The sequence below is a fragment of the Lepisma saccharinum genome, chromosome 10, assembly GCF_977018435.1.
Source record: "Lepisma saccharinum chromosome 10, izLepSacc3.1, whole genome shotgun sequence".
In the NCBI taxonomy this organism is placed as follows: Eukaryota; Metazoa; Arthropoda; class Insecta; order Zygentoma; family Lepismatidae; genus Lepisma; species Lepisma saccharinum.
Window position 1 is genome coordinate 15,835,135 of NC_139238.1, and position 15,667 is coordinate 15,850,801.

The 15,667-nt window shown below is 37.5% G+C and overlaps 1 protein-coding gene across 2 annotated transcripts in view; it reads right to left on the minus strand.

Annotated features, from left to right (window-relative positions):
- Nucleotides 1–4,057: 4,057 nt before the first annotated feature.
- The window catches only part of Hpf1 (Histone PARylation factor 1), a 42,617-nt gene continuing 31,007 nt past the window's right edge, over nucleotides 4,058–15,667 (minus strand). For both annotated transcript variants that reach the window (XM_083129594.1, XM_083129593.1), the window contains exons 5-7: nucleotides 13,203–13,441; nucleotides 9,150–9,403; nucleotides 4,058–4,591 (exon numbers count right to left, since the gene is read on the minus strand). In XM_083129594.1, coding sequence (XP_082985720.1) covers nucleotides 4,532–4,591; nucleotides 9,150–9,403; nucleotides 13,203–13,441 — 553 coding nt within the window. In that variant the 3' untranslated portion in view covers nucleotides 4,058–4,531. The remainder of the gene's footprint in view (nucleotides 4,592–9,149; nucleotides 9,404–13,202; nucleotides 13,442–15,667) is intronic.

Consider the following 15,667-nt stretch of genomic DNA (forward strand, 5'->3'; position numbering starts at 1 on the left):
TAGGCCCAGGTACCCAATGGGCTGTTGTGCCACAAGTTATTGTTTACAACACTCCTGCATCAATATGCATTATTTCATAAACTGCATGCTCATGATTATTTAATATGAAACAGATAAGGGAAACAGTTTCCATGAAAATCCTCTGATGCTGAAAGAACATGAAGTACAGCAAGTCAGAACTTCACAACCTGTTGGATATTCCTATGTTCATTAAAAGTGCATAATTTCAGCAGCAGCTTTACTTTCGGGAACAGGAAATAATCACAGGGGGATAAATCTGGGAAGTAGAGAGGATAACACAACACACTCACTTTTTATGGGCTAGGAATAACTGGATAACCACTTCTTGCAGGCACCGTGCATTATCATGGAGCAGTAACTAACTGCCTTGTTCAGGATACTGAGGTCGGACACGGTCAGTTCTATTTCACATTCATTCAGAACACTATGATAGTACAGTGGCATACTTAAGTATCACCAAACATATTTATTCTAATTGTTTTAGGCAATTAGAGCTTTGGGAATTGAAACACGTCAACCAACCTGCTGACAACCTCTGCACCAGTATACGTAAAAATCCAGTCTTCAAAAACACGTAGGATGCAATAGAAATATTAATGAAAATAATGTCAGACAATTTGTTGAGCAATACTTGTGGATCCCACTGTACTAGCCAATTACATAGTGCAACTTTGGTTTTTGGAGCTGCATTTTCTTGCCTCTTGATAAATTTAGCGACTTTAATTCTGTGATGTCATTTCGAAGGAAGACAGTAGTGAAAATGCTCTGTATTGTCTCCCACCATGAAAATCAAGAAATGTTTATTCCTGCAAGCAGTTTTCGAAATGTCTTTCATGAAACTTTATGTTCACTTGCTGCTCCATAGCTTATCACCTTTACTCACAATATGGCAGCATAATTCCCAGCATGCATATTGCAAGTTCTTTAATTGTCAGACTGTATAACCACGCTGGGTGCCAATTAACTTTTGCAACCCTCATGGGCTATAACCACAACCCTGCAACAACTACCTCAAGGCTTGCTGGGTATAAACATTGTATTCCACATTTAGCACTGTCTTTTAAGCCAGTCTCACACGGCAGTTAGGTACGTCCTCACTTCGCCATCGACTTCTAGCTTCCTTACTTAACTATCGTGCGAGAGCTTTCTCTTATTCAGTTCCAGACAGAAAAAGAAAACTTTTCTCAATCCATCATTAATACCATACAACTACCAATCAGAATTGAGCAGGACACTGGCCAGCTGAAGTAGGAAGAAGAAAGACAATAGATGTTTGAGAGTTTATTCAAGGCAGCTTAAAGAAGAAAAAGATTCGACCAATACAGCAATATAATGATTAGGGCGAATATTTTATTTGTTGAGTAAAAACTATTTTTTTTTTAAATAAATAGTTTGTATGTCTAAATTTCCTACTGTGATACTGTTATTTTACTTTCACAACCGACGCGAATACTATTTTGAAGGAAACCCTGAAGAGCCACATACATATGTATGTACTCTGTGGTATGTTGGCTGTAACAAATAGATCGTGCTATGTGTAGCACCACTGAAAGTCATCCCATGCAGCACTCTGGTGCACAGTCACCAAGAATGATTGCTGATAACAGCTGTGCATAGAACCGTTTCGGAGCAATTGATAGAGACCGTCGCTTGTGAAACCAGAGCTGGTTGAATCCGGTGCTCGGTTTCTGCAGCACGACAATGAGCCAAGCCACTATTGTTGTCCAACATTTTTTGGTACGGTGGCAAGTGATTAAAACCACCCAGCTTATTTGCCAAATTTGGCACTGGCCGACTACTTCTTATTCCTTAAATTGAAATCCCACCTCAAGGACCAATGTTTTGACACATTTTGGAAATTGAAGAAGCTCTAATGAGGTACCTAAACACAAATCCAAAAGAAGATTTTCACAGGGGTTTCCAGCAATTTCACCACACAGAGAAACATTGTGGGCTAACATTTCCCACTTAACCTTTAGTGGCTGGGATCTTTTACACTACGAACCCTTTCTTGACGAGAGATTTTCAGGAGGATCTTTTCAAATGTGTAGTGATACACAAAACCAATTGTAGATTGATTGAGTTGGTGCACAGTGAGCCTAATCGGGACTGGACCTACAGTTTAAAGTGGGATCTGAAGCACTATGTGCCTGCACTGGGTATCAAACATGGGAACACTTGATTACAAGGCAAAACCAATCGTAGATGAGTTGGTTTTGTTCTTTTCAGGAAAAGGCCATATTCTTGTGGGAAATGAAATATGTTATTCTTAGAAAGCTTGCTTAGAAACAGTATTCTCCAAAGAAAATCTCATTGTGTTTCTACGAAGGTGGGATATCATTCCTGTATGACAAACATTTCTCGTTTGATGATATTTAGTACATGCCCTTATTCATATTTGGTAAATGAGATACATTGTAGTAAATAAATACAGCGAACCTTAGTATTCACTTTTCCCATGACTTGTTGCAAAACTGCTTTGCATGTTTCTATTGTTTTTAGTTCCTTGGCTGCTGCTAGGTGCGCTGTTAACTGCCTGCCTGCCTGTATCCATGTCTTCTGCTATTGCCCGGTGTTAACTGCTGTAGTAGGGGAAAATTTGAAAAGCTCGTGCACTTAAATTCAAATTGATTTTTAAAAGAGCTCGACAAACATACCATGCCTCCACATGGCAGAAAACTGAAATGAAACAGTGGAACCCTGATTTTAAATTTTCCCATATTATTCATTCAATTGTGATGGTCCCAACATAGGAAAATGTTATAAAATATTCCTTGATTTTAAGTTTTTTCAGTCTGGTCCCCTGAAAACTGTAAAATCGAGGTTCCACTGTGTGAGCAGCTTCGTCTGTCCTGAAATGTACTTCAGTGAACATTTTTATGCTTCTTCCAGAGGTAAAAAGTAAAGTTCTCCCCTGTGCTTAGCACCACTCCATGAAGGCGTACAGGGGGTGTGGGAGTAACGCCCCACACTTTCTTGATCCGGTCGTGACTGGGGGTGATGTGATCAGCATCACGCCCCTGACAGCCTTTACCCCCCAGGTTTCCCCAAGGTACCCATGTCATTCGACGCTGGGTGGGCGCCGGAGCCGCTTCCAACGTTAGAAAAGTTCCCAGATTTGAATGATTGGATAAGGGTGTGCAAATGTGAGAACTGTTAGCCAAGCAAGATATACAAAGGTTTGCAAATTGCTTACATGACCAATAATGCAACCAAAATATTAAATCTCATTATGTACTAGGTTGAATGTTTTTGATGCATGCATACATATTGATTATCTGATGACTGACAATTGCCAGAAACACATTTTATTTTTGTCCCTTGAATATGAATTATGTAAATAAAGTGGAACCTAGACTTTACATTGAAAGAACTTAAAATGCAGGAAAATGTTAAACTGGGGTTCCACTGTAACGGTTACGAGATGAGGCATGAACCTTTCGCACATCATATTCAAAGCTACGCAAATCTGTGCACCTTCATGTATTTGAGATATATTTAATACTAATTTTAATTGTGCTTGTACTTCATTTGTTGAATATTTTGACATGTGAGTTGTTAAGAGCCAAGACTAATTTTAAAATGTATGTGCAATACCTTTTTTTAAAAAAAAAAAACGACTGGAAGAGAAATATGATAATTAACGTAAGTACAAAATCAATTAGAATATCAAATTTAAATGGATTTTTCTATTATAATATATTACACAACCACTGCAAAGTAAAACTGATATTTGTGCTTAATTAGATGAACAATCTGCACATATTTGAAACTTAGAAGACATTAACTCTTGATAAACTTACTATTCATTTTTCCGGTAAATTTTCAGCGATCGATTTCGCCACTCGTTTGGTTCACGTCTGACGAAGCCACCAGATGAGTGGCGAAACCGATCGCTGAAAAAAACTTACATGGAAAAATGAATAGTAAGTTTATCAGAGTTAATTACCTATCTCCGCGTAACCGCAAAACTGATATCAAACTGATATCTTTAGATATGTACTTAGAAGACATGTTAAACAATGAAACAACAGTATTAGAAAAAACTATGCTTATATTTTGCAGAAAATATCTATCAACAAGTTCAGAAAAACCTTTCAACTTACAATAAATTCCCTGCAATTCTCAACTGTGTGCAGCTTACAATTATAAATGTCAACTCTTCAGACAGGTACAAAGATCTTCACTATGCACTGGTAATGCAAAATATAAATTATCGATAAACAAAGGCAAACTTACGATCTGAAGAATTCTGCAACACGTTTCTTAAAAGTAACAGCATTATTTTTGAATTATTATATGTAAAACGTATAGATGGCAGTTGGTATGTACAGTGTATTAGAGTATACAAACATTATACATGATTAAAATTATATAAAAATTGTGTATGTGGATGAAGAAAAGAAAGGTGGTGTAGAAGTCTTCCTTTCTTGACTTGTAGGTTATCACAAGTACATGTTCAAATTATATTCACTTTTCTTAATAGTCCAAACATGTCACTTCGAATATCTCACACTTTTGAATGGAGCATGCTAAGCTTTGTCCCTTCTTTTCTATGTTCAGCGTGTGCCTGGAAAAGAGAGCAAAAATTCAGTAGATGTGCGTTAGTATAAACATTGCAAATTCATATTAAGGCTACAAGGGACAGTTTCCACGTCCAGCCACTTGGGAAAATCTTAAACTGCTCCTCTCTGACCGACCTCTCCTTCCGGCAAGCTCGGGAAAAAGAAGTCTGTCGGAAAACTTAGCATTATGCTTATGGAAGTATTATTTTGCAAGTTCTCTTTGGAATATCAAACTTACGATGGCAAAGCAAAACATATTAATGTAAAAGGTACAGGCTCAATATTTCATTTGCGGTTGGAAAAGTCAAAATGTCCATTTTATTAGACGTAACTTTAAGTTGAAGTTGTCTCTCTATAAGAAATATATGGGATCCTGTAAATACTTACTCATCATATTTTTCACAGATCGTATCTGGCTTAATAAGCAACTGAAAAAACAGTTTCCACTTCCAACATGGGGAGAAATTCATGTTCAATTTTGCCTGTTTTCTTTTTTTTTAAAATAGCATTTCATATTTCAACGCTATTGAAATAATTGTGCACCTGGTGTGAAACTCTCCCTTGAAGCCTTAAGAATAATAATGAGGCAATTAAGTAGTCTGCTGTGAAGTTACAGTCAACACAGATGCATACTAACCTGCAATCGGTCGCAGTTGAGAGATGCACTCGATTTCAATTATAATTAACTGGCATTTTAACAGTATTTAAAGTATTGGCCTGTGGTGTTCTCTCGCAGACTTTTAGTGTGTCACGAGTGACCTGATCACATTCTTATAGGATGGTGTAAATGGCAGAATGAGAGAGACCATTGTTGTGGAATGAGTGCTATCCGAGTGAGCGCAGAGCTCACTTGCAACTGATCAAGTTTCTAGTGAGTTTTCGTAACTTTCATATTTCTTGCTGTGTTAATTAACTATACGAAAAGTTTCTCAGCAAGATGGATTGATTTAAATCAGGAAAATCACTTTGAAGAAACAATTTATAGAATAATGTACACAAGGATTTCGGAGATATCAAGAACACTTATGGTGAAAGTACCTTAATCGCGTAATCATTTAATGGTGTTATTAGGCTTTAAGAAAGAAAACAAAATGTATGTACTAATGGAGTGAAGCTCATACGAAAGGAAATATACCGTATTTACGCGTGTATAATGCGAGTGCGTGTATAATGCGCACCCTGGTTTTTGATGGGTAAAAGTGACAAAAAAATTATCTCGTGTATAATGCACAGTACACTCTAGGTTCAAGAAATGGCTTTCTTAGTTGTAGGCCATAAAGCTGTTGCTATGTGGACCAAGAGGAGAATATCCTCTTGTGTAAACAGTAAGTCACCAATACAAGCCACCTCTCCGTCCACTGTTTTAGCATCCCAAAGCTTTCACCCTTTAACCACCGTATTTATTCTGTAGTAGAAAGAGAGATCAAAATTACAGTATGGATTTGCAGTGCTCACGAAGTTATTTTCTGTTATTTCTTGCCCAACAAATACCGCTGATACACACCCCATCATATGGGAGGTGCATGCTCCAAGTCTGCTAGAACAGCACTGCTTTTCTTGTATCGCAGAACATTATATTACGAAGTGAAAAATTGTGAGAAATGGCCTTTAAACTTTTATGCGGGTTTTGCTCATTTTCTCTTTTTTCTAAAAAAAACCCTTCATAATATATACTTTTTCCATGACTGACATAACATTTATAAGAGGCTCATTCAGGACCATCAAACTAGCAGTTAGCAGAACAAGATTGCTTTCATTAAGGTATTTACACACTCCATATATGTCATATTATAGGTATTTGGCCAGTAATACATTTTAATTATTATTTTCCTTCTCCTCATCTTTTCTTTCATCCAAAGTACAACAAAAATCAGAACATTCCTTCATTTTGTGATGAGTTTATTTCAACTGCATTCACATTAGTGTTGCCATCTTGAATGGAATACAGTTGCCATATTCAGAAACTACAGAATTCAAGCTTTACAACTATATATAACATGATAGGGTTCCGTAAACAGGAAAAAAATATTCCGTGCATTATATACACCAAAGTTTTTGGGTGCAAACATTGTAATGTTAATTTCTCATGTTTCTGAAAGGTGTGAGGTGCATTTTCCTACCCTGTTTTGTCACGAAATGAACTGCAAAATACTCTTAAAAACGAAATTTACTGTTTATATACAGACGCCGCACTTTCTGACGTCTGAAGCATCCTGTGAGTTATGCAATTCACGAAAAATTGATGAAGTCTGCTGTAAATATTTGAGAAGCAAATATGGGCCCCTTTATTCTGGTAATGCTTTAATGTACTATTAGAAGGGATATGTTCATTTTGTGTAACTGTGCAGTTTTTAAATCAAATTTGGGATTATATTCATATTTTTAAAACCGAAATGTCATTTTATATACAGCTTTTTCACCGCTATAACAGCAAAATTTCATTTTATTTACTGCTTTTAAACCTGAAATTGACTCTGTCTTTATGCCGAAATTTTGCTTTTTTATTTACCAAAAATATGTGCCTCTAGTAATACGTAAACTGTAAAAACACTTAAATATTTCGATATAAAATTTAATAATTTTTATAGGCAAAAAAAATTGCAAACATTTTGTGTAGAATAATATACAAAATACTAATCATGTTAAACCATAAATATCAAATATCAATATCAAACTGTTCAAATATTTTTCAAAGCCGTTTACTAGAAATACATACATGATACATCTATATGTATGTGTGAAAAAACACACAATTTTAACATAGATTTAAATAACAAGATCAAATTTTTTAACATAAAAATCACGATTTTTATCCATCTGGTTTCTAAGTGATTTCTAGGGATGGGACGATATGAAATTTTGGCCGATACCGATAACCGATATTCTACCGATCCGATATAAAATTAGAAATGGTCCTGGAAGAACCTGAAAGGTTCATTGACCTCCTTTAAAAATGTGTGTTTCAAAGTGACTGCAGTGCAAGAGAAATTGCATTTAGACATTTACTTTTTAAAAAAGTAGGGCATGGAGATTATCCATATAAATTACAACAAAAATGGCAGAATTTTGCACTAAACTATCAGATATTTATCGATATATCAAATCGGTAATTTAACCGATATGCCTATATCGGCCGATACCGATAGAGTACCGATTAATCGGTCCCATCTGATTTCATATTATACCAGCTTGTGAATATCAGAATAAAAAAAATCAGCAAGTGGCTAGAAAAAGACACAGATGACAAATTGATCTACAGATACATCCCAAACATTGAAGAGTTGCAACAGAGACCAGCAAAGCTCAAAACAGTGATCTGTTAAGAATCATCAGCCAATCAGGGAGAGGATGAGTGTAAACATTTAGGAGGTTGGCAACTACAGTATCTTCGAAAACACTAAACTATGCTGTGGAATGCATTTCCCATCATATCATAGATGGAGGAGAAGTTGGAATACCGTATTTCATTCATAAGGAATCCGAGGCATTGCAAAAGATGCAAAAACTATCCATGAAGTTCTTCAACTTTCCCCCTGCTCAAGTTTCTAAAGATCTGAACATGCAAATTTTGTTGTCTTAGGAATTTATTACTTTATTTGAACCAAAATTGTAAAGAGGAGGAAGGGCAATAAGAAACATATCACTAGAAATGCAAAAAACAAGTACTAAAAATTTAAAAAGTGTCAGGAATATGTGTGAAAAGCAAGAGTGAGCGCAACAGTATACAAGGTATTTCTCAAATCACCCTTGGCAACATAGATTCATTTTCATCCATGCCTGATATAATCTTATCCCCCTAAATAACTGTAAAAAATACTTCAAATACATTTTAAAACTAATGCTTCACTCCATGAAGCAAACATCTTGTCTTGTTAAAGGATAACTTACATCACATGCCATCATTTCACTAATTAGCTGAAGTCCAGTTTAGGAATGTACATACTTTTTCAGTAACTCAAGCGTTTGCCACGTCTGTGGCTTCTTCAGGAGTTAAGACAATAATAGTTAAAGTTTAAAACATGGGAACATGACTTGGGTTAAAATTATAAGATAAAAGACAAAGCAGGGTACCCTGTTACAGCATCCTACTCCATCGCAGGCTGGCACCTGGTGACTTTGAGTCGGTATTACAAGTGTTCTGTGCTAATGGTAAAAAATATGAATTTTTATGTGAAACCTTTGCAAATTAAATTACAGCCATAAGGTCCGCACTCTTACTAAGTATGGTAGACTTCCGAAGCACAAAAAAACAGGTTTTTACTTGAAAATCCACTCCCTCCTAGTGATAACGACAGTAAATTTACAAAGGACACTAGCAAAAAAACATCCATGCCTTGACTGGAATTTGAACCCTGGAGCTTTGGCTGCAAGTCGACCATTAAACCCAGCCAGCCATTGAGCTGGCTTCGTAAAGATTAGCAGATGATTAAGGAAAGGGTAAAAAGCAAGATTGGAACATCCATGGCCTGTGTTAAATGTACCATCCATCATTCACCTGGGAAAACCATGAAAAAGATCACCCAGGCAAGATTACAATTGAAAACACTTCTAAACAAATCTCACCTTTATGATTTTTGCAAACTCATCTCTCTTGAGGAATCCATATGCTGTGGTCAGAAGATTTTGAGCTATCTGATGAAAAACTTCTCCACCAAAAAGAAACAAATCCAGTCCCAATTCCAGACCTGTTCCAAAATCGCATTCGTCATTTGCGATATATGCATTCGTTATGACATACTGTAACCTTTCAAATGTTTTCCTTTTCTCCTCGTCACTCTCGCTCTCAACTATCCTCTTTAGAATTTGCTTCAACACTCCTGAAAAAAAAAAGGACATTATGTATTTTTCTTAGTGATATGACAGATTATTAGGTCCTATATTTTTGTTAGTGATAAACAAAAATATCACAATCAGTATATTATAAACACTAAAAGTTTAATAATAAAAGCTTGTTTTGTAAACATCTAATATAAAGCTTGCTTCCATGAGCCAAAACTGATCTGTCAAACATTCCAATTCTTCAAAACACTTAGTTAAAGCATGAGAGATGCCTTGAGGCAGTGGCATTTATAATAAATAATATTTACAGTTTTATTATATTTTTGGCAAATAATTTATAATTTCTACCAGACATGGGCCAATGTGAATTTTTGGCATGCATATTTAGTAGGGATGGGACCGATTAATCGGTACTCTATCGGTATCGGCCGATATAGGCATATCGGTGTATCAGTAAAATTACCGATTATTTTACCGATCCGATATATCGATAAATATCTGATAGTTTAGTGCAAAATTCTGCCATTGATGTTGTAATTTTTATGGATAATCTCCATGCCCTACTTTTTTAAAAAGTAAATGTTAAATACGCAATTTCTCTTGCACTGCAGTCACTTTGAAACACACATTTTTTAAGGAAGTCAATGAACCTTTCAGGTTCTTCCGGGACCATTTCTAATTTTATATCAGATCGGTTATCGGTATCGGTAAATTTTATATCGGTACTTTATCGGTATCGGCCAAAATTTCATATCGTTCCATTCCTAATATTTAGTTTTTGATGAAAACGTGAAATGTGAAAAAACATGCTGTAACGTTAATTTTTCATGTTTCTGAAACGTATGAGGTGCATTTTCTTACCTAGTTTTGTCATGAAATGAGTGATAGACTCAAACATGAAATTTAGAGTTTATTTACCAAAGCGACACTTACTGAAGTAGTTTGAATTACCCTGCGAGTTACGCTATTCACGTAAAATTGATTAATTCTGCTGCAAATATTAGAGAAGCAAAAATGAACCCCTTTATACAGGAATACACTTAATACTCTGGTAACTACATAAATGTGCTATTAGAAGGGATAATTACTTACGTGAAATTTAAAAGATTTCGTAATTCCGCGTTGCATAATTTAATGGTTCAATCCTATTAATTTCGAAGATCCACTGTCTTCATTCACAAAAGGGTACGACGTTTGAAGCGGAGATGGTACCGCGTCAGTACATTGTTTGTTCCCGGGCGGCGGTGGTTGCGATTTTTCCCGTTCGGCAGCACTGGCGCGCGCATCTTGGTTTGCGTCGTCTGCTTCCTGTTGTCCGGTGGCGTTGCCAGTTGGGGGTTGGGGGGCTGGGCCGTGTTGCTCGGTAATGTGCCGTTCCTGTTCCCCGCGCAGCTGGAGGGGGGTCGAGTATGTGTATAGCATCTTTTCTTTTTCAGGTCGGGGATCTTTCTGAGGACAGGGTGCCAAGTTGGGTGTGATCCCCGACCTGAAAAAGAAAAGATGCTATACACATACTCGACCCCCCTCCAGCTGCGCGGGGAAGAGGAACGGCACATTACCGAGCAACACGGCCCAGCCCCCCAACCCCCAACTGGCAACGCCACCGGACAACAGGAAGCAGACGACGCAAACCAAGATGCGCGCGCCAGTGCTGCCGAACGGGAAAAATCGCAACCACCGCCGCCCGGGAACAAACAATGTACTGACGCGGTACCATCTCCGCTTCAAACGCCGTACCCTTTTGTGAATGAAGACAGTGGATCTTCGAAATTAATAGGATTGAACCATTAAATTATGCAACGCGGAATTACGAAATCTTTTAAATTTCACGTAAGTAATTTTAAACCGCGTTTACCGCAACCACCATGAATAGAAGGGATAAGTTTATTTTGTGTAATTTATTTATTTATTGAAATTTCCAGTACAGCAGAAGCCATTTTAAACCAAAAAAAAAAACCAACATTAGAAGTAATATGAAAACAATAGTTTTTAAATTAAATTTAGGGTTATATTTAATTCACAATGTAAAAACCAAAATGTTGTTTTATATACAGTTTTGATCAGATTTTTCACTGCTATAACACCGAACTTTTATTTTCTTTGCTGCTTTTGAACAAAAAAATGCCGAAATTTTCTTCTTATTTACCAAAAACATGTGCATCAACATATAAAACCTCATGATAAAATATCTATGGATCAGATATTGTAGAACATGGAACGCTGAACTCATTAATCAATACGTGCATATGTAATAGGTGACTGCAATGGAATTTACTTTTGCAAATAAACTGCAGTTTTGGGCATTTATGCTCATTTACAGATTGCGACAAATAACTTGCACACACAAACACTAAATTAATCATGCATACAAAAGATGTAAAATGTCATGTAAAAAAAAATACTGTAAGAATACGGAAAAATGTCTCTGCCAGTGCTACTGTGCTGGATCTGTTGGCAGTGAAAAACTGATGATGTCAAGAGTGCCTAGTTTCTCCCAGCATAAAGTTGTAAATAATTAAGATTTTGCACAGACCTTAGATGTACAGTGGAACCAAGATTTCTTCTCCGACATTACACATTGAATCTTCGTGGTCTCAAGAGACCAAAATGCTATAAAATTTACCGCGATACATTTTCTTGCATTTTAAGTTATTTCACCTTGGTCCCCTGAAAAAGGTAAAATCCACTGCACTATGCAGAAATTTTAGCGAAAAATGCAGGCTCTGCCAGGACTCTGACTTAGCAGTACCACTGCCACAGTCAGGGTTGACATGTTTAAAACACATTTTGATATTTGCGATTATTTGCATGTTTTGTAACTATGTCATTTCTTTCAACAGGTGTCATTCTATCTATTGTGCATAGAAATCTGTTCAGTGGCTTGAAATGTATATTGAATTAACAAAGAAACATATCATGATGAATACCTGTGGGTCACGTTTAAAACACTTGGCCATTTTCTTCACAGGTGTTTAAAATATTTTTAAAATTTAATACTACATGGATGAAACCTTCATGTTCCTCACTTAACATACTGCAAAATGTGCACATTGTTGTTAATGTCAATATTCCGTTGCATTCATGATAAAATATCATATTAAAAAATGAAAGAAGAGTAGCTATGACATGGGACTTACTGGGGCCTATAACTGGATTAGTTGAAGCTTCTCCAACAGCGTACACGTGAGATTTAAGACAACATAAAAGTGTATTTCAAGAAGTTAGTCAAGCGTTACTTTATAATAGGAACACAGTCCATCCTTGGATGATTAACGGGCTCCTTATTAATCATTATTCTTAGAAAATTAGTCTTCTTGGCATTATGTTTTAAACGTATTATTTGTTTCAAACATTTTTTCGGTACTTGTTTAAAACACAGTTTAAAACAAAAAAAACTGCCTAGTTTCTTTAAAAAAAAATGCCAACCCTGGCCACAGTATACCTGGATTCGAGTTTTGGTCGAGTTTGCATTTTTTGCTAACATTTCTACATATGGGATCTTTCTGTGTGCTCATAACACCCTACTGAGAAAAATAAGCTCCAAGGTCACACACAATTGAGCTTTGAATATTTGTTTTCAGCCCACTTTATGGACAGACAGGCTAATCGGGACTGGACCTACAGTTTAAAGTGGGATGTGAACCACTATGTGCCTGCACCAGGTATCAAACCCAGGACCCCTTGATTACAAGGCAATGACATTACACACACAATTGAGAGGAGGAGGAAACAGTAAGATATATGGCATACAATTGTGTATTATGCTCATGTGAAAGATGGCTAAAAGCTCTCCCCCACAGGAAATGCACACTCACGAAGAAACAAAACAACACTCACTATCTGATTCCGAGAGTTCTCTGTATCCAACTTCAGTCTTCCTGTCATATGGCACCACTATCCCAATTCCATGAAATGTGTTAGTGACAATTTTCTTGCTCCTCTCCTCCATGTTGGGGGTGACAACGTCCAAGGTGAATTTCTTCTTCTTGGTCCACGAAATTATACTGCCTTGTACTTTCTGCACTCTCATTTTAAGGAACGGGTCCACAGTCTTAATCCGAGTATTTATGTAATCACTGAAAGGAAAGAGTTTCATCTTGACACTCAAGAGCACTCATGAATGTGAAACAATAACAGACTAATAGACCTGAGCTGACACAATATTTTGTACTTTTCTTTCTTTATATTGCGTTCTTTCAACTTTGAGTTAAGTTAAAGAAATTTGAAGTAATTTGACTTCTACAGTGTAATATTTTTGTGTCACATCCGAGTTTGGAGGTTCAGAATTGCTGTGGCACTGCTATCAAACAAAACCTCACACAGACATTTAAATGGATAATGTACCTTAATTTTTTTTAGGCTTTTATTTGCATGCAGTAAATGGTAGGAAAAAAAACTACAATACAGCATGTTTCAAAAAGAATATATGTATTACAAAGTATTATTTTGTCCAAACTATCGATCGCTGCGCCCCGGCTCGGCTATTAGAGAAACGAATACATAGTCTAGTTTATATAATAGCCGCTAGATGTCAGTTGTGTTCTGTTTTGCTTGGTAACCGTCAGTTGTTTGAAATGGCTACTCCACAGCAGAAATCATTTTGTGTTCTCGAGTTTGCGAAGTGCAATTCCGTGATTACAGTGCAAAGACGTTTCAGGTTGAGGTACCAAATTGATCCTCCGAATGGGTGGAACATTCGCAGATGGTATCGACAGTTTGTAGATACAGGATGTGTATGTAAAGGAAAGAGTCCTGGCCGCCCTCGTGTTCCTGAAGAAAATGTTGCACGAATTCAAAGTGCTTTCCAACGTAGCCCTTCAAAATCAACTCGTCGTGCCAGTCGGGAGTTACAACTTCCTACAACAACAATTTGGCGTGTTTTGAGACGTCGGCTGGTTATGAAGCTGTACAAGGTACAGCTGTTACAAGCTCTGCGTCCTGATGACAAACGCAAACGTGTGGCATTTTGTAACGAGATTCTTGATGCTATTGACAATGACAACACTTTCGCACAACGCATCGTGTTTAGTGATGAAGCTGCGTTTCATGTCAGTGGTCAGGTAAACAAACATAATGTTCGCATTTGGGGCCTACAGAACCCACATGCATTCATTGAACATGTACAAGATTTGCCCAAAGTGAATGTGTTTTGCGCGATATCCCGATCATGTTTACGGCCCATTCTTCTTTGATGGAAACACGGTTAACGGTCAGCAGTATCTCTCTATGTTACAAAAATGGTTATTTCCGAGGCTGCACGAAGACAACTTCATTTTTCAATATGTCGTAGCACTTTTCCATGCCAAGTTTTCCGTGACACAGATTCAAAAACAGTGAGGGGAAAATGGATGTGCATTGGGGTTAACGACCATCAATAACATCATTAATCGACATAAACACCACGACATTCCAGCACTTCGTTTACCCACAAAGGGGAGTAGAAAGCAAACGTGTACTTTGGTGACTCCACCTGTAGCTCGGAAGTTGCACCAAATGGCCCTACAGGAAAACCCTCCTATGCAACGTGTGATGGCAAGATGAGTGCACGTGGCACAGTCAACTGTGAACAGCAACCTACGTGACAAATTAAAGCTCCGGATGGTGTTTAAAAGTCATGGACACTTCCTCACTGCGGCCCATCGGAGGGAGACAAAGACTCACTCCAGGCGCCTCTACGAACGCCATCTATACGGGAAAAAGTGGAAGTTTGTTGCCACACTCGATGAAGCATGGATTTAACTATCCGATTGTGGCAAAATTCGAGCTGTAACGTACACCACAAGATGCAAACACCCGTTCTGACTTCATCCGTCAGTGCAAAGCAAGTTTCATGAAGGGATTTCTGGTTGTCGTGGGATACTGCTATGAAGGCAAGTTAACGATTCAGCAGGTGCCTAAACACTGCAAAATCAACTCCTCATTTTATCATCAACATATCCTCACACCAATTTATACAGACGATCTGCCCCGTTTGTATGGAAATGCAATAAATCAGGTCCATGTGCATATGGATAAGGCCTCATCACATACATCTCGTTCTACACAGAGATTTCTGCAACAAATGGCGGCAGACAGCGGCATCCAGGCTATTCCCTTCCAGGACATACCGGTGAAGTCACCTGATGCCAGTCCCATGGATTTTTGATTTTTTGGCCTATTGAAAAGAACACTTGCATCTCGTCGTGTCACCACTGTCCGTGGCCCCTGCCTGCCAGGAGGAGCGGCTCAAGATTCCCGTTCCCGTACTTCAACGGAGCCTCCTACAATGGAAGTTACCGTGCAGGGTTATTGCCAGAACCCAT